The 23443-nt window shown below is 44.5% G+C and overlaps 1 protein-coding gene across 1 annotated transcript; it reads left to right on the top strand.

Annotated features, from left to right (window-relative positions):
- Positions 1–473: 473 nt before the first annotated feature.
- LOC121270364 (immunoglobulin mu heavy chain-like) lies at positions 474–23229 on the top strand. Its single transcript, XM_041175661.1, has 11 exons — positions 474–600; positions 713–1014; positions 2977–3031; positions 10538–10852; positions 12808–13116; positions 16859–17161; positions 17252–17569; positions 19641–19943; positions 20034–20351; positions 21201–21521; positions 22587–23229. The coding sequence occupies exons 1-11, from the start codon at positions 555–557 to the stop codon at positions 22967–22969; spliced, it is 2973 nt and encodes a 990-aa protein (XP_041031595.1). The 5' UTR covers positions 474–554; the 3' UTR covers positions 22970–23229.
- Positions 23230–23443: the final 214 nt, after the last annotated feature.

The following is a 23443-nucleotide window of genomic DNA, read 5'->3' as shown; positions in this document are numbered from 1 at the left end:
TAACACTGACTGGTGTCCCTCAGTCCTCCTCTCTCAGGGAGTTTCACACTGACTGGTGTCCCTCAGTCCTCCTCTCTCAGGGAGTTTTACACTGACTGGTGTCCCTCAGTCCTCCTCTCTCAGGGAGTTTCACACTGACTGGTGTCCCTCAGTCCCCCTCTCTCAGGGAGTTTCACACTGACTGCTGTCCCTCAGTCCTCCTCTCTCAGGGAGTTTCACACTGACTACTGTCTCAGTTTATCTGTTGTACACAAACTGTTTACCTTTGAGATAAATGACCAGGACAAAGTGTGACTGGGTCTTTAATTTATTAATGAAGCTGATCCTCCGCCTGTTGAATAAATAAATAACTTGTAGAGAATTGAAATCTGTGCTGGAGGCGGGGACAGGAAGCTGAGCTTCTGGTTTCAGTGGGTGGGGCTGCTGTTTAAACTGTGGGACCCTCACTCACTCCACTTCCCTATTTAAACAGCACTGACTCCAGCTCCGAACACAGGCGCCCTGAAGCAGCCGATTTCTGGAGTGTCTGAGTCTGTGTCTGAAAACACAGGGCGATGGGGTTTGCTCCTTATCTCTGTGTCCTTCTGCTCTGTCTGACAGGTGAGGTGTCCCGTGGCTTTATCCCCACACAGTGCAGCTGCTTATTCAGAGACTCTTTGACCCTCTATTTGTCCAATGGGTTTATTAACTTCTTTTTCTCTTTTATTAACAGGTGTCTGGTCCGCTGTCGTGCTGACCCAGCCCAAATCAGATGTGAAAAAGCTGGGGGATTCTGTCAGCCTGTCCTGTACAGTGAGTGGGTACAATATCAACAGCTACTACATGAGCTGGGTGAAACAGGTCCCCGGAAAAGGGCTGGAATGGTTACTTGCTTACAGGCAAGGAGATAGCACTTACTACGCGCCTGGAGTTCAGGGTCGAATCACGTTTTCAACTCAATCTTCCACAACCTCCATTGAGATTCCTAATCTGAGAGCGGACGACACTGCCATCTATTACTGTGCGAGGGACACAGTGAGAGGAAGCAGGGCTGAACTGGAACAAAAACTCAGTGAGAGAATCTGCAGTCAGGGGAATGAGTGAAAGGGGAGGAATGATCGCTCACCCTCAGTTATCAGCACAGCTTTATTCCCATCCTGATTGTGTTGGGATCTGCCTTCCCCCGGAAATGGGGATGGGACTATTCGCTGGGGATTCTTGGGCTGGAGATGTGATGGGAAACCTGGGAGCCGACAGAAACTCGAGCTCGGGACACGTTTAAAAAAATCTCTATAAACTGTAGCACCGCATCCCAAACCATCGTCAGTGTGAATCCGAGAGCAGGGTTGCTCACTTGTAGCAGTGGCAGTGTGGTTTAAATGTGAAGTGACTGGGCTCAGTGACAGTGAAAGGGGAGGAGGTTAATGTTCGGGTGTGGATCACAGTGTCTATACTGGAGTGACACAGTGAGAGAGATGGGGAATCCCTCCATTCAAAAACCTGTCACAGGAAAACTATTTAAACTGGACCCTTTGGGCGATATCACCGACCTTTACCTCCTGACCCATGGATAGAAATCAGATCCCAATTAAATAATCTGGCTGTGTGAACAACTTTCTTTGAAGATGTTATTTGAAAGACAGAAACAAGAGTGAGTAACAGCTGTAGGGTGAAGAGGTCACTGTCAAGTCTGACATTTGTTCCCCTTCCCTCGATACCCTGAGAAGATGATGGTAACCGAGAGCCTCAATGACCCCTTCAGAGGGCAGGTAAGAGTCAACCACATTGAGTGTGGGACTGGAGTCACCTATAGACTAGACCGGATTTCCTTTCATTCAGGACAAGGGTGAACCAGTTGGTTTTTTTCTGACAATCCAACAGCTTCATGGTCACTTTTACTAATCCCAGCATTTTCCCCAGATTTTTAAAGTGAAATTCCCAGATTCCCACAGAGGGATTGAACTCAGGATTCCCTGGATTATTAAAACCAGCCTTCAGATCACTGATCCAGTAACAGAACCACTGAAACATCACATCCCAAACCATCGTCAGTGTGAATCCGAGAGCAGGATTGCTCACTTGTAGCAGTGTCAGTGTGGTTTAAATGTGAAGTGACTGGGCTCAGTGACAGTGAAAGGGGAGGAGGTTAATGTACGGATGTGGATCACAGTGTCTATACTGGGTGGCACAGTGAGAGAGATGGGGAATCCCTCCATTCAAAAACCTGTCACAGGAAATCTATTTAAACTGGACCCTTTGGGCGATATCACCGACCTTTACCTCCTGACCCGTTGATATAAATCAGATCCCAATTAAATAATCTGGCTGTGTGAACAACTTTCTTTGAAGATATTATTTGAAAGGTGATAGAACAGTGAGTAACAGAGAGAGGATGAAGAACAATGAAACCTCCTTGTAGATTATCTCATCTTCCTGTAAAGTCTTGGAAAACCCTGAGTTTGACACCTGGTGCATGGGGGACACACGGATACAGACTAAGGAGTTAATAAAACTACAAGCTGCTTGTTTGGACAGTTTATTTCAGGTTGGATCTTATACCCATGGTTTATGATCTCGGGTGAAGCACTGTGATATGGAACCACAGCAGTAGAGAGCTTGACACAAACTCCCTCGCTACAAATGACCATGTGTATCAGAATCTGTGTCCATGGATTCCACATTCGTGATTCCCAGAGTGAAATATTTAAACACTGACTCGGATTGTTGGAGGAAAATGTTGATTTCAGGGAACATAAAAGACAAAAAGGAGGCGATTTTGTTTGTTGGTAACGTGCAGGAGCTGGTGTCCGCGCACAAGAAAACTGCAAAAATACTTCATTTATTCATACATTTGGAACAGGTTTAGGATGGAAGTTCAGATTAAGATACAGGAAACGCTGTTCCAGGTTAAAACACAGTTTATGTTTACATTACCCTGAGATTATTACATATCGTGGACAAGTTCAGTTATTGTATTGGGTGAACGAGGAGATGAAGCACAGTGACTATCTTGATTACTGGGGGAGTGGAACCTTCCTGGAAGTGACTTCAGGTAAGAAATTTCTCAATTTCTTCCTTGCCTAATATTTACTTAATTTTGTTTTTAGTGAATTTGGTAATTCAAGTGCAATGTATGATTCATCTGAAATCAGTGAGATATTTAGAACAATTACATGATCCTGTCTGAGAGAGTTGGATTTCTGTAGAGTCAAGAATATACCCAGTATATGGAGCTGAAATCTGATAACTGGATTTACTCTCAAGAGTTAAGATTTAACACTGCAGAATTGATTCTCGTAATATAATAAAGATTCCAGCATCTGCTTAATATATTCTGCTTGATCCAGGTTATAGTTTTCAGGACACTTGTTATGTTGGGGCAGGTTTGGTGATTTTGGACTTTCGGCTATTTACAAGCAGGTTAAGATTTTGTTATAATCTGAGTTAAAACACATCATCCAATTGTGTTGTGATTTAATATTTGGTGTCACAGTTGTTTAACATTTTATTTTTTACTGTTTGACCATTGCTGAAACAGTTTTTAGGTGTAAAAAGAATAAGTTCCGTATTTCACTTGATAAGTTAGTGACCACGGAGGGATAATGGTTTACACAGAGTGAGAAACATGGATTTGTGTTTATTAAAAATGCTTCATCCCAACAAGCTTGCAGTATAAACCAGTTGTGAACTGTCCAGTCAGACAGGAAACAGACTGCATGTGGAATAAGATTGTGTCTCATTGAGTTAGGATTTGATTTGTGCTTTAATACTAATTGTTTAACAATCGGTGATGTACGAGGTCTCAGTAGAGAGTTTAAATCATCAGTCACCTCTGGAACATCAGCTCCCACACTGAAGGATTGAGAACTGGAAGGGTTTCTGTGTGGCTCAAATTGTTCTTGGGCAATAACAGCAATGGATCTGTTAGTTGTTAATTTATTGATATCATATTTTTCCCATCACTGTTTCAGTGTTTCCAATTATTGGATTAAAACAATGAAATTTCATGGACATATATGAACTCAACAATTAAATATCACCCTGACTAGGAATCCAATGGGCAAGGAAAATATTTCTTGTCGCAATGTTAGTGGAGCAAGTGTTTAATATTCAGGGGGTTCTGATCGCTCCTTTTTGATGGAGACAGTTTCCCAAATTAAAGTTCGACTTGAGGGAAACAAGATCCTTTTTCAGGGGCAGGTTTATGATCCATTCGAGGTAAAGGAGTTTCAGTGGTGGCTTTAAACCTGCCAGGGTGGGAGAGCCAAGGTTTTGTGAAGGGAATTGCATTTCTCTGAATATTTCTGGGAATGGTAATTTCTCCCAGGATCTACTTAAAGTAATTTTTCTGCATCTGATTGAAATTTGTGTGTTTCAATTGCATCGTTTACTCGATTAACATTAAAAGGGCAATGATGATTTCAATATGTCCCCCACAGAACTTTACCCAAACAACTGAATTTTAGAAAAAGTGCACAGTAGAATTTCATTCCACCTCGTATATCCACGTGGATTCAGTGGAGTGGAAATTTGTCTTGGGTGGTGGAGTGAAACCGGTGGTATCAGAGCGGCCGCCTGTTAAACCCAGTGCCTGATATTTAATTCCACTGACTGAAATGGAACTGAATAACCGGCTCTGTTATAAGGGGCGGGTGGTCCAATAACCACCCATTTAGTGTCACAACCCGAGATGTACTTCTAGCCTGGAGTGTTTGATTCTAACATCACTGAGCACAAACACTTAGTGAGGGGTTAATTTAACTGGAATAAAATACCTCAGTCTGTGCGATTCCAATTCACATTCTTCTTTACCAGAAAGATGTTGAAAACTGGACAGTTAAACATTTCTTGTGCCCAGATGATTTTAGACATGGCTTTTTTGCAGTGGTTATCTTTTTTCATTCATTCATGGGATGTGGGCTTCGCTGGTCAGGCTAGCATTTATTGCCCATCCCTAATTGCCCCTAGAGGTGGTGGTGGTAAGCTGGTTTCTTGAACCACTGCAGTCCGTGTGGTGTAGGTACACCCACAGCGCTGTTAGGGAGGGAGGTCCAGGATTTTGTCCCCTGTGGTGTAGGTACACCCACAGCGCTGTTAGGGAGGGAATTCCAGGATTTTGTCCCCTGTAGTGTAGGTACACCCACAGCGCTGTTAGGGAGGGAGTTCCAGGATTTTGTCCCCTGTAGTGTAGGTACACCCACAGTGCTGTTAGGGAGAGAGTTCCAGGATTTTGTCCCCTGTGGTGTAGGTACAACCACTGCGCTGTTAGGGAGGGAGTTCCAGGATTTTGTCTCTGTGGTGTAGGTATACCCACAGCGCTGTTAGGGAGGGAGTTCCAGGATTTTGACCCAGCGACAGTGAAGGAACGGCCAATATATTTCCAAGTCGGGAAGGTGAGGGGCTCGGAGGGGAAATTCCAGGAGGTGGGTGTTCCCCATGTGTCTGCTGCCCTTGTCCATCTAGACGGTAGTGGTTGTGGGTTTGGAAGGTGCTGTCTGAGGAGCCTTGGTGAGTTCCTGCAGTGTATCTTGTAGATGGTGCACACACACTGCTGCCACTGTGCGTCAGTGGTGGAAGAAGTGAATGTTTGTGGGTGAGGTGCCAATCAAGTGGGGCTGCTTTGTCCTGGACGGTGTCGAGCTTCTCGAATGTTGTGGGAGCTGCACTCATTCAGGCAAGTGGAGAGTATCCCATCACACTCCTGACTTTTACCTTGAGGATGATGGACAGACTTTGGGGGAGCCTGGAGGTGAGTTACTCGCCACTGAATTCCCAGCATCTAACTTGCTTTTGTAGCCACAGTATGATCGAGCTCAGTTTCTGGTCAATGGTAATCCCCAAGATGTTGATAGTGGGGGATTCAGCGACAGCAATGCCATTGAATGTCAAGGGATGAGGGTAGATTCTCTCTTGTTGGAGATGGTCATTGCCTGGCACCTGTGTGGCGTGAATGTTACTTATTGATCAGCATCTTGTCTGAATTTACTCACTGGGTTCCCCTTCCTTTCTTTTTCCCTCAGCAGAGAGGGGGGGAGAGAGAGAGAGAGAATAAAGAAAGAGGTTAAATGATCAAGGAGAAGAGAACATAAAACTAAAAAGGAAAGAAACTGAAGGATGAAAGATAAGAAAGAGGGAAGGAAAGAGGAAGAAAGGAAAGAGATTGCTCTCTCTCTCTCTCTCTCCCTGTGTCCGACAAGTTCAATAGATCAGTCTTAACACTTATCGATCGGGGAAAAGCTTGGGCAGGTCTGGAAAGATGTTGAAAGGGTCAGGTCAGTGTGAGCAGGGAGGACTGCAGTAGGATGTTGGTGCTGCACTGTAATGTATTGTATGAGACCCATTCCAGTTTAATGTATTAGCTCCAGTGGATATTTAAAATATCTCAAGATTAATTGGTTAGCATTAAGGAAGTTTTCATTTATTTTCTTCAGGGGGAAAGAGATTTTAAAATTCTGAATGATATTTTGAGAAAGTAGTTTGAAGATTTAAGGGAGCAAATTAAAAGCAGGATTATTTCACACATTACTGACCAGTCAGCCTGATCGCAGTGGTGGGGACATTTTTCAACAGTTATCCAGGATAGAATTGAAGGAACTCAGCTGCCTGAAGAGACAGAAGGATCAGATTCCACTGTAACTTTCAAAAGGGAATTGGATAAATAGTAAAAGGAAAACATTTTCCAGCACAATCAGAAAATATCAGGAGAGTGAGATTAGTTCTGCCAAAGAGATATCATAGGCATGATGGGCCGAATTGCTCATTGTGTGTTGTCTTAGAGTCGGCGAGGTCTACAGCACAGAAAAAGACCCTTCAGCCAATTGAGTCTGCACCGGTCAAACAAGTACCTAACCATTCTAATCCCATTTTCCAGCACTAGGTCCATAGCCTTGTATCCCATGGCATTGCAAGTACACACCCAAATACTTCTTAGATGTTATGAGGATTTCTGCCTCTACCACCATTTCAGGCAATGAGTTCCAGATTCCAACTACCCTCTGGGTGAAAAAAGTCTTCCTCACATCCCCTCTAAACCTCCTGCCCCTTACTTTAAATCTATGCCCCCTGGTTATTGACCCCTCCACCAAGGGGAAAAGTTCCTTCCTGTCTACCCTATCAAAGCCCCTCATCATTTTATATACCTCAATCATGTTACCCCCTCAATCTCCTCTGCTCCAGGGAAAATAACCCCAGTCTATCCAATCTCTCCTCCTAACTAAAACTCTCCAGCCCAGGCAACATCCTGGTAAATCTCCTCTGCACTCTCTCGAGTGCAATCACATCTTTCCTATAATGCGGATTCTAGAACTGCACGCAATACTCTAGCTGTGGCCTAACCAGCGTTTTTTATAGTTGCAGCATAACATCCCTGTTCTTATATTCTATGCCTTGGCTAATAAAGCAAAGTATCCCATATGCCTTCCTAACCACCTTATCTACCTGTCCCGCTACCTTAAGGGACCGTTGGACATGCACACCAAGGTCCCTCTGATCCTCGGTTCTTCCCAGGGTCCTACCATTCAATGGTACTGTTTAATAAGATCTAACATTTCAATTGGCTATCAATGTTGACATTTTCTATAAATACTGTACATTTCAGCTCCTTCTGTGCATAGTAAAAATATGCAGTTTACTACAAAATAGTGGCACTAACACTTAAAACATTGCTTGCTATATGAATACACTTCCCGTGCCTTGTTTGTCTTGCCCAAGTGCATCACCTCATACTTATCCGGATTAAAATCCATTTGCCACTAATCAGCCCATCTGACCAGCTCATCTATGTCCACCTGGAATCTAAAGTTATCCTCCTCACTATTTACCGCCCCACCAATTTTCGTGTCATCTGCGAACTTACTGATCCTACATTCACGTCTAAATCGTTTATATACACCACAAACGTCAAGGGACCCAAGACCGATCCCTGTGAAACCCCACTGGACACAGGCATCCAGTCACAAAAACACCCCTTGACCATCACCCTCTGCTTCCGGCCACTCAACCAATTCTGGATCCAATTTGCCAGATTGCCTTGGATCCCATGGGCTCTTGCCTTCGTTATCAGTCTCTCATGCAGGACCTTATCAAAAGCCTTGCTGAGGTCTAAGTAGGCTATGTCAAATGCATTGCCATCATCTACACATCTGGTCACCTCTTTGAAAAATTCAGACAAATTGGTCAGACATGACCTCCCCTTAACAAAACCATTCTCTCCGTCCTTGATTAATCCCTGCCTCTCCAAGTGTAGATTAATTCTGTCCCTCAGAATTGCTTCCAATAGTTTCCCCACCACTGAGGTTAGACTGACTGGCGTGTAGTTCCCTGGTTTATGCCTGCCTCCCATCTTGAATAACAGTATCACATTGGCCGTCCTCCAGTCCTCTGGTACCTCTCCTGTGGCCAGGGAGTATTGAAAATTATTGCCAGCGCCCCTGCTATCCCCTCCCTTGCCTCACTCAACAGCCTAGGATACATTTCATCTGGGCCTGGAGATTTATCTACTTTTAAGCCTGCCTGGCCACTTAGAACGATGCTAATTTCTTTAATCATATCTCAGTCCTTCTGCCTGTTTTCCATACCCATGCCATCCCTCTCACTTGTGAACATCAACACAAAGTATTCATTTAGAACCCTACCTACGTCTTCTGGCTTCACACACAAATTACCACTATGGGCCCTACTCTTTCCTAGTTATCATTTTACTCTTAATGTATTTGTAAAATAACTTGGGATTTTCCTTTATTTTAACTTGTCAATGTTTTCTCATGCCTCATTTTTGCTCTCCTAATTTCCTTTTTAAGTTCCCCCCTACACATTCTATACTCTAGGGCTTCCGTGTTTTGAGCCCTTGGTATCTGCCATAAGCCTCCCTTTTTCTCTTTATCCAATCCTGTATATCCTTCAACATCCAGAGTTCCCTGGATTTGTTGGTCCCACCTTTATCTTTACTGAAATATGTTGGCCCTGTGCTCTCCCTATTTCCTTCTTGAATAAGTTCCACTGCTCTAAAGCAGATTTGCCTAAAAGTAGCTGCTCCCAGTCCACCCTGGCCAAATCATACCTGATCTTATTAAAATCGGTCTTCCCCCAATTTAGAATTATGATTTCTGGCCCATCCTTGTCCTTTACCATAAGAACCATGAATCTAACGGAGTTACGATCGCTATCTCCATTACTGATACCTCTACCACTTGCCCGGCTACATTCCCTAAAATTAAGTCCAGGACCGCCCCCTCTCTTGTAGAACCTTCTACGTACTGGCTTAAAAAGCTCTCCTGGATGCATTTTAAGAATTCCACTCCCTCTAAACCTATCACACTATGACTAACCCAGTTAACGTTGGGGAAGTTGAAATCCCTCACCATTACTCCTCTATTACTTTTACACTTCTCTGAAATTTGCCTACATATCTGCTCTCTCTCATATTTCTCTCTGACTGTTTGGGGGCCTATAGCACACTCCCAGCAATGTGATTGTCTCTTTTTTGTTTTTAGGTTCTACACATATGGCTTCCTTAGAGGAGCCTTCTAAGATGTCATCCCTCCTTACTGCTGTAATTGATTCCTTGATCAAAAATGCGATACCCATTCCTCTTTTACCTCCTTCCCTATAATCACCTGAAGACCCTACATCCTGGATTATTGAGCTGCCAATCCTGCCCCTCTCTCAACCATGATGTCTCTGTGACAGCAATGACATCATTGACAGCTTCCATGTGTCAATTTATGTCCTCAACTCATCTGCCTGATTCGTCAGACTCCTTGCATTAAAATAAATACCATCCAACCTTGCCAAACTCCGTTGTGCCTTAACTGGCCTATAATTTGAATGCCTTCCTGACCCACTTGCTCTCTCTTCTAATTTTGGCTGTGCATCTTTCCTTGCTGAACCTCCTCACAGGATCCCATCCCCCTGCCAAGTTAGTATAAACCCTCCCTATCATCTATGACATTGAGATACTGAATAAAACTCCCTCGGAACTGTCACCCTCCCTGGGATTGTACAATTTGAGTAAATCTCCCTCGACACCATCACATTAAACACTCCCAAGACAAGAACAGCATGGGGTTCGATACAGAGTAAATCTCCCACTACACTGTCCCCATCAAACACTCCCAGGACAGGTACAGCACAGGGTTAGATACAGAGTAAAGCTCCCTCTACACTGTCCCCATCAAACACTCCCAGGACAGGTACAGCACGGGGTTAGATACAGAGTAAAGCTCCCTCCACACTGTCCCCATCAAACACTCCCAGGACAGGTACAGCACGGGGTTAGATACAGAGTAAAGCTCCCTCTACACCGTCCCCATCAAACACACCCAGGACAGGTACAGCTCGCGGTTAGATACAGTGTAAAGCTCCCTCTACACTGATTAACAAGGGAGTCAAAGGTGAAAGAGGGTAGACAGGAATGTAGATTGAGGCTGCAATCAGATCAGCCATTATCAAATGGCAGAGCAGGGCCAAAAGGGCCAAAAGGCCCACTCCTGCTCCTAGTTCGTATATTTGTATGTGTTTCTTTACTAGGCTTATCTGTGTGAAACTATTTATATTTCAGTGGCCCAGTCTGCACCATCGGTCTACATCACCAACCCTTCCTGTGGCATGGACAGGGACCAAGATGAGATCAGCTTTTTCTGCCTGGTCAAGGACTTTCATCCTAAGAGCATCACTCAGATATGGTCCAGTAACAATGGGGTCATTACCACTGGAATTCAGACGTATGCGGCAGTCCAGGGGAATGATAAGAATTACATGATGAGCAGCGTGCTCAAAGTCTCTGCATCGGATTGGAATGCCAATACAGTCTACCACTGTAAGGCGGGTTACAAGTCAAGTGAAATGGTGGAGCGTCAGATCACGAAACCTAAAGGTTAGTACAAGATATTATTTGTCATTTAAAACTGTACTGGTGTTGGGGTGGGTGATGATGAAATCGGACAAGAAAACATCAGCCACCAATGTAAGAGGTTGCTGCACAATAGAACTTGATTGAATTCTTGGACCCATATATTTGATCCCTGCATGCCAGCAGTACTGCGGTAACAAAAGGAAGGACAATAGGTCCCATCAGATTGTAAAATAGTGACTGTGATTCCTCTATTCAAGAAAGGAAGGAGACAGAAAGCAGAAAACTGCAGGCCAGTGTGTTTAAAATCTATTGTAGGGAAACTGCTGGAATCTGATATGAAAGTAGTTATAGCGGGGCACTTAGAAAATCTCAATGCAATGAGGCAGAGTCAACACGGCTTTGTGAAAGAGAAATCATGTTTAACTAATTTATTGGAGTTCTATAAGTAAGTAACAAGCAACATCCATAAAGGGGAACTTGTGGATGTGCTGTGCTTAGATTTCCAGAAGGCATCTGACAAGATGCCACATAAAAGATTATGATGCAAAATAAGAGCTCCTGGTGTAGGGGGAAATATATTAGCATGGATGGAGTATTGGTTAGCTAACAGGAAGCAGAGAATAGGGACAAATGGGTCTTTTTTGTGTTGAACAGATGTGATGACTAGAGTGTCACAGGGATCAGTGCTGAGGCCTCAAATATTTACAATTTATATCAATGACTTGGATGAAGGGACCGAATGTATAGTTCCTAAATTTGTTGATGACACAGAGAGAGGTAGGAAAGTAAGTTGTGAAGAGGATATAAGGAGTCTGCAAAGGGACATAGATAGGTTAAGTGAGTGGCAAAAATTTGGCAGATGGAGTATAACGTGGGAAAATGTGAACTTGTCTACTTTGGTAGGAAGAATAGAAAAGCAGCATATTATTTAAATGGAGAGAGACTGCACAATTCTGAAGAGCAGAGGGATCTGAGTGTCCTGGTACATGAATCAGGAAAAGTTAGAATATAGACACAACAAGTGGTTCAGAAGGCAAATGGAATGTTGTTGCTTATTGCAATGGGAATGGAGTAGAAAAGTAGGGGTGTTTTGCTACAGTTGTATGGGACATTGGTGGGACCACATCAAGGGTACAGTGTCCAGTTTTGGTCTTGCTTATTTAGGAAAGTGTTTAAATCATTAGAAGCAGTTCAAAGAAGGTTCACGCGACTGATACCTGGGATGGGGGCGTTATCTCATGAGGATAGGTTGGGCAGGCTGGGCCTGTATCCATTGGAGTTTAGAAAATTGAAAGGTGATCTCATTGAAACATATCAGATCCTGAGGGGACTTGACAGGGTGGATGCTGAAAGGACGTTTCCCCTTGTGGGAGAGACTTGATCTTGGGGGAACAGTTTAAAAATAAGGGGTCTCCCATTTAAGATGGAGATGAGAAGAAATCTTTTTCTCTCATAGTGTCGTGAATCTTTGGAACTCTCTTACCCAGAGAACGGTGGAGTCAGGGACAATGAATATTTTTAAGGCACTTGAAGATAGATTCTTGACTAACAAGGGAGTCAAAGGTTACTGGGGGAATGTCAAGTTGGGATTAAATTTGTCCCCATTATTATGGAGAATTGTAAATTCTGCCTGAAATCCCCAAAGTCTCAGCTTTATGAAGTGCTACCCTATTTGTGCCAATCTCAGACCGGTTATCGGCACTGTGAGATTGTCAGGTACCAGTAAGAAAAAGTTGAACGTGTGTAGTAAGAAACTCAGGAACTAAAATTTGAAAGGTTCAGCCCATTTGCCGGAATCTAGAACTGAAAGGATTAGCAAATATTTCAGGGGAGGGTCAGAGGGAACCCAGTCAAATTGATGATGAATGGGAGTTGGCATCGTGACAGTTACTCGAGATGCTGAGGGAATAGAGTACATCTTTCCTGTGGCAAAACAACAGTGTAATCTGAAACATTGCAATGTTTTACCTCTCCAGTGCCGATTGTCACCACCCTTGTTCCATCCGCGGAGTCTGTCTACAATCAAACTACCACTGTCCTGGGCTGTATGATATCCGGATTTGATCCCGACAGCATAAAGGTTTCCTGGAAGAAAGGCCAGGAGGACAAAATGGGTGTTGTTCTGCCTTCCCAACAGAGCACAGACACTACATTCGAAAGAGTCACTTACCTGACTGTTCCTGTGGCGGAATGGAAGAAAGGGGTTGAGTACACCTGTGAAGTGTCCCACACACCTTCAAGATTCAATAAGAGGATCAGCATGAGATACACGAGAAATGAAGGGGGTAAGTGGTGCCTGAGGGGGGAGAAATGAATATATCATCAGTAAGGCAGACTGGTATTAACTTAAGATAAAAGCAAAATACCGCGGATGCTGGAAAACTAAAAAAAAACAAAAATGTTAGAAAAACTCATCAGGTCTGACAGCATCTGTGGAGAGAGAAACAGAGTTAATGTTTCGAGTCTGTGTGGCCTTTTTTCAGAGTCATATTGGGCTCGAAATGTTAACTCAGTTTCTCTACCCACAGATGCTGTCAGACCTGCTGAGTTTTTTCCAGCATTTTCTGTTTTTGACTTATTAACTTAACGTGCCAACGCCCACCCTCAATCTGTGAATTGCTGTCACTAATATCAACCCTGTTGGGAAAGGTGAATGTTCAGTATTTTGTGTTTTGTTATTGAAGCTACACTTAAGGGGAGTAATTTTAACCTAACGCAGCAAGCAGTGAAACTGCTGGAATTGGGTCAGCTGCCTGTTTACACCCTCATTCAATGTGACTCTCTGTGACTAGAAATGAAACTGGAACAAGCTGTGAAATGGTCCATCTGATACATCCCATCTGATACCAACCTATCTATTACCATCCACGGTTGAAATCGCCTCCTAACTTTTCCTTTTCTACTCCCTCCCAAGTGCTGTTTTAAGAAAGAAATCTTTCCAATTTTGCATTTGAAGGAATTGCATGGATCTGCTTCACCGTCTCCTGAACCTGTTCCAGAGATTGATCAATCTATTGCTGCTTTAATTTTGAATTGAATCCCCTACCCTTCCCCCTTCAAGCACAAGTCATTTCCCCTGATCTTCCTATTCTGGACAAGGTGAACCAGCTTTCCATTGTCCACCTGATCAGGTTCCTTTAGCATCCTACAAAGACAGGACTGAGCAGAGTTTTGAGGCCGTGTGGAGTTCCCACTTACCCAGCACAGAGTAGGGGAGGTGAAAATGTATAACACTTAAATCTGCAACTCTTCCAGTTCCAGGTGGAAAGGCATGTCGTCCAGTTCCATGTTCTCCCTGTTCTTGTTCTGACTGTATGCCGAAGTTTCTCTACCAGACTAACCTCAATGTGACCCTCAAAAATGGTGATCAGCTCCAATATGACTGCTACCAACAAAAATGTGAAATAAAGTGATGAGTTTGTGAATGGAATTGGCCGTTGAATTTTATTACAAACCATCTGGCAGGTTCAAAACTATCCCAGGGTATCCGTCAGAATGAAAGTGTGAATACTGCAAGAGGTTACAGCCCTAGTTTGGGTTCCCCCAGACAACCCACTCCTGATCTAAATGGTCATTTTTTTTGTGACCTGCGCTGGGTCAGAGTGAATAGGGACCCGACCCCACCGACTGACCGTTGTCTCTCAAGTCTGACTCAAGTTGGAAAGGATTAGAAGCCTGTTTGTCACCCAGAGAGGCCGGGAGGTTGGGAGGTGCTGGAGTGGGACTCATTGATCCAGTGAAATGGCCGGATTGGCCCCCTTCAATGATCCTGAGGCAAGTTGGTGATTCAGCACACAAGGATTTAACTGGTGCCCTGAAAGGCCTGGTCTGTTTTAGATGAAATTCTGGGTTGCAGAAATAGAAACAGTTCCCATCACTCTCCCAATCTGGATACTCATCTCAGTCAATGACAGGAGCTCAATGTTCACAGGAATCCAAGTCGGGGAAGTATTTTGTCAAAATTCCGCACAAAGGGTAAATGGAATTAAACACCTCCTGCCCAATAATGTTATTATTTTACAGGGATAAGGGGACTGTTCCCAACCCTATGAGGTTTTATCTTGGGAGATCAACGTGAAAAACACCTGGACTTAATCATTAATATATTGAGCAATCCCAATCTGGAAGGAAATTGATCAAGGTTTTGTTTAAAAGGCAAGAGAGAGAGAAACAGAATAAATAACCTAATAAAAGACACATTCCTATTAGACAGACACTGAACATCAGCTGAAACTGCAGCCCGAAGACTTAATATGTGGTGTTCATGACAGGTTTTGATATGGACACAGATGGAGTAATCCAGGCTCTCTGTAGGTGTTAACATTGCATCGAGAGAGAACAATTAGTGTGGATCAAAGCATTTGTGCTTCACGCAGTGAATGTGTGTGTGCGTGTGTGTGTCTGTGTGTATATGCGTGTGTGTCTGTGTTAACAGTATACAGAACACGCAGTGAGCTGTGGGATATCTGAAGAGATTGTGATCCGTGGGAGTTGAGCACAAAGGTGAAAATGTGAAGAATTCAATCAATCATTCCCTTCCCAGGCCAGAAAACTCTGGAATGAAATGAGGGGAAGTCCGTGTTATGCAGAAATGATCCCCAACCTGCAGGAAGAGGGGACTTCTGTTACTCCCCTGATTCATGGGAGTTGCTCTCCCAATGCAAACTAACCTTCTTTGACAGGGAATGATCACCAATGATAACTTGAATTGATATAAAGACTTTAATGTAGTAAAACATCCCAAGGTGCTTCACAGGACCAAAGCCAAAGCAAAACTGATGCTGAGCCTCCAGGAGGAGATCTTGTGGCCAAAATCTTGGCGAAATAGAGAAGTTTTAAGCAGCATCTCAAATGAGGAGAGAGGTGGCAGGTGGCTGAGGTTTAGGCAGTGAATTCCACGCATTAGGGCCTAGACGGCTGAAGACACAGCCACTAATGCAGGGGGAAAGGAAGATAAGGATGTACAAGTGTCTAGAGTTGTGCAGAGTTTCTGGGCGGCTGTAGGGCTGGAGAAGGTTACAGAGATAGGGAGAGGTGAAGCCGTGAACATTAGGATAAGAATTTTAAAACTGATGTGATCCAGGCTGGCTCCAATGAGAGGAAGAAAAGTAAAGAAAGGCTCACATTTACATGTCATCTTTGGTGACCACAGGACATGCCAAAATGAAGTACTTTTGAAGTGCAGCCACTGTTGTAAAGTTGGAAACACAGCAGCCAATTTACACACAGCAAGTTCCCACAAAGAGTAATGTGACAATAACCAGGGAACCTGTTTTTGTGATGTTGAGTGAGGGATATATACTGATCAGGGTATTGGAACGAGCTTCCCTGATGTCCTTCTTTTACACCGACCTAAGGCGGCATTTGGTGCCTCATTTTCAATTCTCATCCAAAAGGCAGTGCTCTGACAGTGCAGCACTCCCTCAGTATTGCACTGGGGCATCAGCTTTGAGTTTTGTGTTGACATGAATCCACAACGTTCTGATTCGGAGGTGAGTGTGCTACCAACTGAGCTGCAGCTAAAAGAAATGGGTCCTTCGTTCATTCAGTGTGCTCAATGTCAAAACTCATTCCACAGCCCCACGCAATGAAAAAGCACTTACTGAATTGTTCCTTTTGCTAAGCAGTTTGTATCTCTGTTTCACTCCATTTCACAAACCAGAGATTGCATTGTTACTAACATTGTCGCATCTAAAAGCCACTCACCCCACAACTCAACTGCAGTCCTCACTGTGGATCTCTTGGTCACGGTAAGGGCAGACAGATTCAAAAGGGGATCGAGTGGGTTCTTGGTTGTCCTACGATGTTTTCTCAGTCAAAACTTGCAAACTGAGAATTGCAAGACATTTTTTTAAACAACCCTGGGATTTTCTAATGTTCAACTTGTTAAAAAATTTAGGTGCGGTGTCGCATGATCGATTAGCAGCTCCAGGTGAAACACATTAAACTGGATCCCTATTGAAGGCCACAAGTGGCTGATACTAAATAATGCCCGTTCTTCTGATTTGTATAATTTCCCCTTCCCAGAAATATCTGTCTTTATCCAAAGTCCACTTATGGAAGAGGTTTGGATCAACAAGACAGCTACCCTGGTGTGTACAGTGGTCTGTTCCAATCCGAGCCAAGTCCGCATCACCTGGAACATGAACGGGCAGGAACGAAGTAAAGGGGTTTCAACCCAGCAACAGAGAGAGGAAGGAACCCAATACATCGTCACCAGCCGACTCCGAACCACTGCGGAGGAATGGGACAGCGGGGTGGAGTTCGTGTGCTCTGCTCAAAGTGGTTCCTCATCCTCACCCATTTCAAAACGGGTAAAGAGTGTAAAAGGTGGGCGAGAGATCAGAAATTACATCACTAACTTTGTTCACTTTCAGGGAAGGAATTTAACAGCTTCTTGGTTTTGCCTGTCTATTCCAGTCGAGCCAAAAAGTCCCAAGGTCAGGCTGCTGCTTCCCCCAGCCCAAGAGATCAAGAATCAGAGCACAGCCACACTCGAGTGTGTGATCACTGGATTCTACCCGGAGCTCTTACACGTCTCCTGGCAGAAAGATGGTGCTCCGATCTCCAACAACACCCACGCTGGACTCACCGCTCTGGAACAGGCAGGGACTTTCAATGTCAGGCACTACCTGACTGTGAGTGCAGAGGAGTGGAGGACAGGATCAGCCTTCAGCTGTACAGTGTCTCATCCACTTTCCAACTTCGTCATCAGCAAGGAGGTGAAGAATGTCCCAGGTAAGGTCCTGGGCCTGATTCTAATATTGACATCATGGTCTTCTCATATAAATTCTCTTGGGGCCAGGCAAATTCAACCCTCACAACGTAGGTGTGGTGATGTAGTTATTACCTAGGTGGACGAGTAATCTAGAGGACAAGTAAAGAAAGAACGATTGTTCATCCTGCCCCCTTCAAACAGAGGCCATACCCACTGATTTTACTGTTCTGGACAAGGTAAAAACAGCTTGTCAGTGTCTACATGATCTAGTTCTTTTAGGATCTTTAGAAGACAGGACAGAGCAGAGGCCAGGGGCTGCATGGAGCTCCCACTTCCCCAGTGGAGGGGAGGTGAAAATGCATAACACTTAGATCCGCAGCTCTTCCAGTTCTGAATCGCGTTGATCCAGTAAAAGAAGGGTGTCCCATTTCAATGATGCTGGTCCTGAGGCAAACCGCTGAGACCGGCTGCAGGGTTCCATCTGGCTCCTGTACAATCCGGTAGGTTCTAGGTGGGAATCCATGGCAGCAGAAGTGATAAACTCTTCCGTTCACCCATCTCAAGTTAATGAAAGATAGGGTCTTGTCAGACACTGGCCGGGGTTTTCTGGCTCCGCTGCAGTGGGTCCCTCTGCAGCAGATGCGGTGAACCACCCAAATGGACATTGGAAAATCCCACCACCCTGTGTACAGGACATCATCCGAAACTGCAGCCGGAGGAGTTGGTTCTCGAAGCTCATGAAAGGATTTGATCCTGATGCAGTAATTGTCATCCTTCCCATCACACCCAAGTGTGTACTGTTCATTATCTCGAGGGAGAAGAGTTGTGATTCGCACAGTGAATGTGTGTTTGTGCGGGTGAATAGTGTTCAGAACACGCAGTGAGCTGCGGGATATCTGAAGTGACGATGGTCTTTTGGGAAACTGCTGGCAACGGGGAAAACTTATGAAGTACTCGGTAAAACATTTGCTTTTTATCTAGTCTCTTGGACATGAAACTGGAGATGGGATGTAAACGTTTTGCATAAATTATCCCCGAGGTCCAGCAAAAGGGCCCTTCTGTCACTACATCTGATTTGTGGCTTGCTCTGCCACTGCAAAATAATCATCTTTCTTCACAGAGACTTATCTACAATAACCTGCTTTTATATATCGCTTTTAGTGTGGACAGAGGTCTGAAGTTCTGCATTGGAGAGTAATCGGACAGAAATTGATAAAGAACCAAAGGAGGAGGCGGGGGCAGAGGTCGTTTTTATGGAGCGTCTTAAAGGAGGAGAGAGGGTTGGCCATGTAATTGTGATTCAGGGATAGACTTACACAGAGCAGGGTCTAGATGGCTGATGGACAGCTGCTACTGTTAGGGCGAAGGGAGTGTGGGGTGTACAAGAGGTTAATGTTGGTGGAAAGCAGCATTTTCAGACGGTTATTGGGCTGGCAAATGTGACAGAGATATGGAGAGGCAAGGCCAGCGAGATGTCAACACTAGGATAAGGATTTTGAAATGGAGGCAATCCGAGGCTGTCTCCAAAAAGGGCACCTCATTGATTCAATCTGCTCAATGTCACAAATCAACCATACAACAGCGGGGAGGTGGAGGGGCTGTAAGTAAATAAGCCTTTATTCAATTGTTTCCATTGCTAAGCGATCTGCATCTGCCTCACTCCATTTAACAAACTGAGCTTTGCAATTGATTCACAGCGTCACATCTAAATGTTGCTCAGTCCCAGAATGCAATTGCACTCCTCACTGTGGGTCTATTGGTCACAGGCACAACAAACAAATTCAAAATGGATACGGCAGGTTCTTAGTGCTCTGATTATGTTTTCTCAATCATAACATGCGAGTCAAGAATTGCTAGACATTGCTAAAGCGACCCTTGGATTTTCTAAAGGCTCAGTTTGCTGCAAATTTCAATGCTGTGTATTTCACCCAGTATCAACTCAAGAGATTAAAAGAGGTGGCAGTTTAAAGTCACTTCTGTGTCAACCTATCATCCACCATCATCAATAGGGAGAGACCACCCTAAAATTCTGAAGCCTGCCAACACCAAATAATGTCAATCCTTCTGAAGTTTTCACTTTCCGCTTCCCAGAAATGTCAGTTTTTATCCAAAATCCTTCTGTTGAAGAGGTTTGGATCAACAAGACAGCTACCCTGGTGTGTGCAGTGGTCTGTTCAGATCCGAGCCAAGTCCGCATCACATGGAACATGAACGGGCAGGAGCGAAGTAAAGGGGTTTCAACCCAGCGACAGAGAGAGGAAGGAACCCAACACATCGTCACCAGCCGACTCCGAACCACTGCGGAGGAATGGGACAGCGGGGTGGAGTTCGTGTGCTCTGCGCAAAGTGGTTCCTCATCCTCACCCATTTCAAAACGGGCAAAGAGTGTAAAAGGTGGGTGAGAGATCAGAAATTATATCACTAACTTTGTTCACTTTCAGGGAGGGAATTTAACAGCTTCTTGGTTTTGCCTGTCTATTCCAGTTGAGCCAAAAAGTCCCAAGGTCAGATTGCTGTTTCAACCAACTGAAGAGATCAAGGGTAAGAGCACAGCCACACTCGAGTGTGTGATCACTGGATTCTACCCGGACCTCATAAATGTCACCTGGGAGAAAGATGGTGCTCTGATCTCCTCCAAGGCCCACGCTGGACTCACTGCTCTGGAACAGGCCGGGACATTCTGCGTCAGGCACTACCTGACTGTGAGTGCAGAGGATTGGAGGAAAGGCTCAATCTTCACCTGTGCAGTGTCTCATCCACCCTCCAACTTCAACACCAGTGAGACGGTGAAGAATTTCCAAGGTATGTGGTTATGTAGTGACTATGTGAGTGGAGCAGTATTCTAGAGGTCTGGACAAAGAAAGAGACAATAGCATTAATGTTGTAGCTTTCACATCCTCAGGATGTGCCCCACAGCCAAAAGAGTACTTTTGTTGAGGTGTAGTCACTGTTTCAATGCAAAGAAAGTGTCAACTAATTTGCATAATGCAAGGCCCGATAAACTGCATTATGATGAAGACCAGGTAATCTGTTAAATTTTGGCCCCTCTCCCCCTTTTTTTCCAAAATGGCGACAATGTGATCTCTTTGGTTGACCTGAGAAGGGGTCGTGGCTTATTGTCTCTTACTGAAAGACGGCATACCCAACAGTGCCGCATTCCCTCAGTATCGGCATGGGGTTTGTCATTCTTGATTTTGTGCTCGAGTTTCCGTAGTGGGTGGTGAACGCACAACCATCGCATGTAGAGGAGCTTGCCCTACCACCGTGCCAAGGTTGACAGGTACAATCACTAATGCAGACAACTGAGGTCAAATCTGAGACAGCTTGAGAATTTGAATTCAGTTGCAGAAAGTAAAAATTGGTAATAAGACGTTAGAATCAGTAAAGTGACCTTGAAGGCGTTAGATTGTCATTAAAAACCCAACAGGTTTGTTCATCTTCCTTGAGGGAAGGATACCTGCTGTCCTTACCCTGTCTGGCCCAGATGTGGCAACAGGCACACACCAATGTGGCTGATTCAGCGCTGCCCTCTGAAAGAGCCGAACAAGCCACTATTGTACATGTGGCGATGTGCATGAAATGACAGCCTTGCAAGACATGTCCACATCCCATGAGGGAATCATGAAATAACAATGATGATTTTTCTCCCAGATGAATGTTTGGACACTGGGATCTCAGTCACCTTAAGGAAGCCTCCTTTTGAAGAGATCTGGAGGAACAGGACAGCGACAATACTTTGCGAGGTACTTCACAGTGATTTAGAGGGAGTCAGGGTAACCTGGCAGGCGGATGGAATCAAGAGAGAAGATGGAGTGAAGACTCAGGGTCCCAAGAGGAATGGAGACAAAGACATGATCTTCAGCAGACTGACGGTCCCTGCTGCAGAGTGGGAGAGTGGGGTAGAGTATTTGTGTTTGGTGGAGGACAAGAGTTTGCCAACGCCTGAGAAAAGGTCAATCAGGAAAGCCCAAGGTACGTGTGGATGAAACTGTGGGTCTGGTCTGAGTAAATGAAGTGATTTATGACCATCAAGTGGTAAACTATCTAGTATGGGGTGTCAGACCGTGTTAATGGCCCAGAGGTATGCGAACCCTGCTAAGAAATGGATCAGATAAAACCTCAAATCTCCACAATGGCCTCACTCCAAACCACACAAGTCCTTGTGGGATGGGTTCACAGTGAGGGGTGATAGATGGAGAGGGATTAGCAGCTATCACAACATTAGGAAGTGCCTGAAACAAGCCAGCTATTGGAGCGATGAGAGAGGTCCGTCTGAGGTGTAGGTTGAAGATGAGCAAGTCCATTAAGAGGAAAGGGAGATGGAGCAGACACCACAAGACAAGATTAATTCCTGAAGCCTACCTCTTTACAACAGTAAGCAGGGGCTGGGAAGTGGATCTCTGGTATTTCTAAGAGAATCATGGAGCACAGGAGGCCATTTGGTCCATCATGCCTGTGCCAGCTCTTTGCAAGAGTTATTCAATTATCTCACACCCAATCTGCTCTTTCCCAATAGGCTTAAAATTTTCTCCTTTCCAAGCATATGTCCAATTCCCTTGTGAAAGTTGCTATTTTACTGTTTCCACCACCCTCCTTCAGACAGTGCATTTCAGATAATCATAACGCACAGAGCAAAAAAAAATTCTCATCTTCCCACTGGTTCATTTACCAACTCCTCTTTAATATCTGCCCTCTGTTTACTGACTCTCCTGCCAGTGAAATCCCTCATGATTGTAAGGGTTTTGATTAATATGATCATTTTAAGGTCAGCACATCCCTATTAACCATCCGAACACTCTTCCTGCAGATTCCTAGTGGTGCATTGCCTCCTGAAGTTTAAAATCAGCAAGATTGATGATCCTGCCCCTTGCACCCTACCCCAACAATGGCCAGAAAGAGGTCATTGCCTTTAGTTTCTGATAGAGGAGGTGTCCCTGGGGACGCAGAAGTTGCCCAGATTTATGTTAAGAGCAGAACGTGTCGAGATGAGGGGGATGAGCCGGGGCTCAGTCTAACCTACATTGTCTCTGTTTCCAGTTGACATTAAGACTCACCCTCAAGTCTACCTCCTTCCCCCTTCGCAAGAGGAGATGGAGAAAGACCACACCGCGACCCTGGTTTGCCTGGTCACTGGATTCTCCCCTGCAGAGATCTACCTGGCCTGGAAGGCCAATGACACCCTTCTGAAGTCAGGATTTGTGAACCAGCCGGTGACCGAGGATGGCAGAAGCGGCTGGAACTCAGGCAGTCGGTTGACAGTCTCTGCAGACGAGTGGAACAGCGGCACCACTTACTCCTGTGTGGTGGGACACGAGTCAGTCACAACAAACCTGTTCAGGAGCATCAATAAATCTCACAGCAAACCCACCCTGGTCAATGTGTCACTTGTTCTAACTGATGGCTTCAAATCCTGTTCATAGCATCTAACGATTCAAATCACCCATTTACATAATCCCTGTAAATGGTTGGTTAAGACAACCAAAGCATTGTCCTGGTTGCTATGAAATCTCGCTTTTTGTCGCAGATCACTAGAAAATGTGAACAAAATCTGACCTTGTTCAATACCTGAGGAAGAAATTATTTAAATTCAACCATCTGATCCTACAACAAACATCGTTCTCTCCAAATGTCTGAAGTCCTCAGTTTGTTTTCAAATGTTTTTTGTGCTGCATTTGATCAAGTGTGAAACCTGTGTGAGATCCCAAGAAGGGTTCATTGTATGTGGCAAAATGTCAATGTACTGATCCAATTTCAATAAACATAATGTGAAAAGGTTTCAGTTTTGAGTGTTCATTGTTGTTGTGCTTCGGGAGACAGTAAATGAGTATCTTCGAACATGATGTACGGTGAGTGTAACATGCTTTTGAGGAACAGGGGTCCTTGGACCTATTGTT

Source organism: Carcharodon carcharias, chromosome 27, assembly GCF_017639515.1.
Source record: "Carcharodon carcharias isolate sCarCar2 chromosome 27, sCarCar2.pri, whole genome shotgun sequence".
NCBI lineage: Eukaryota > Metazoa > Chordata > Chondrichthyes > Lamniformes > Lamnidae > Carcharodon > Carcharodon carcharias.
This window is presented reverse-complemented; position numbering and strand designations above follow the sequence as displayed.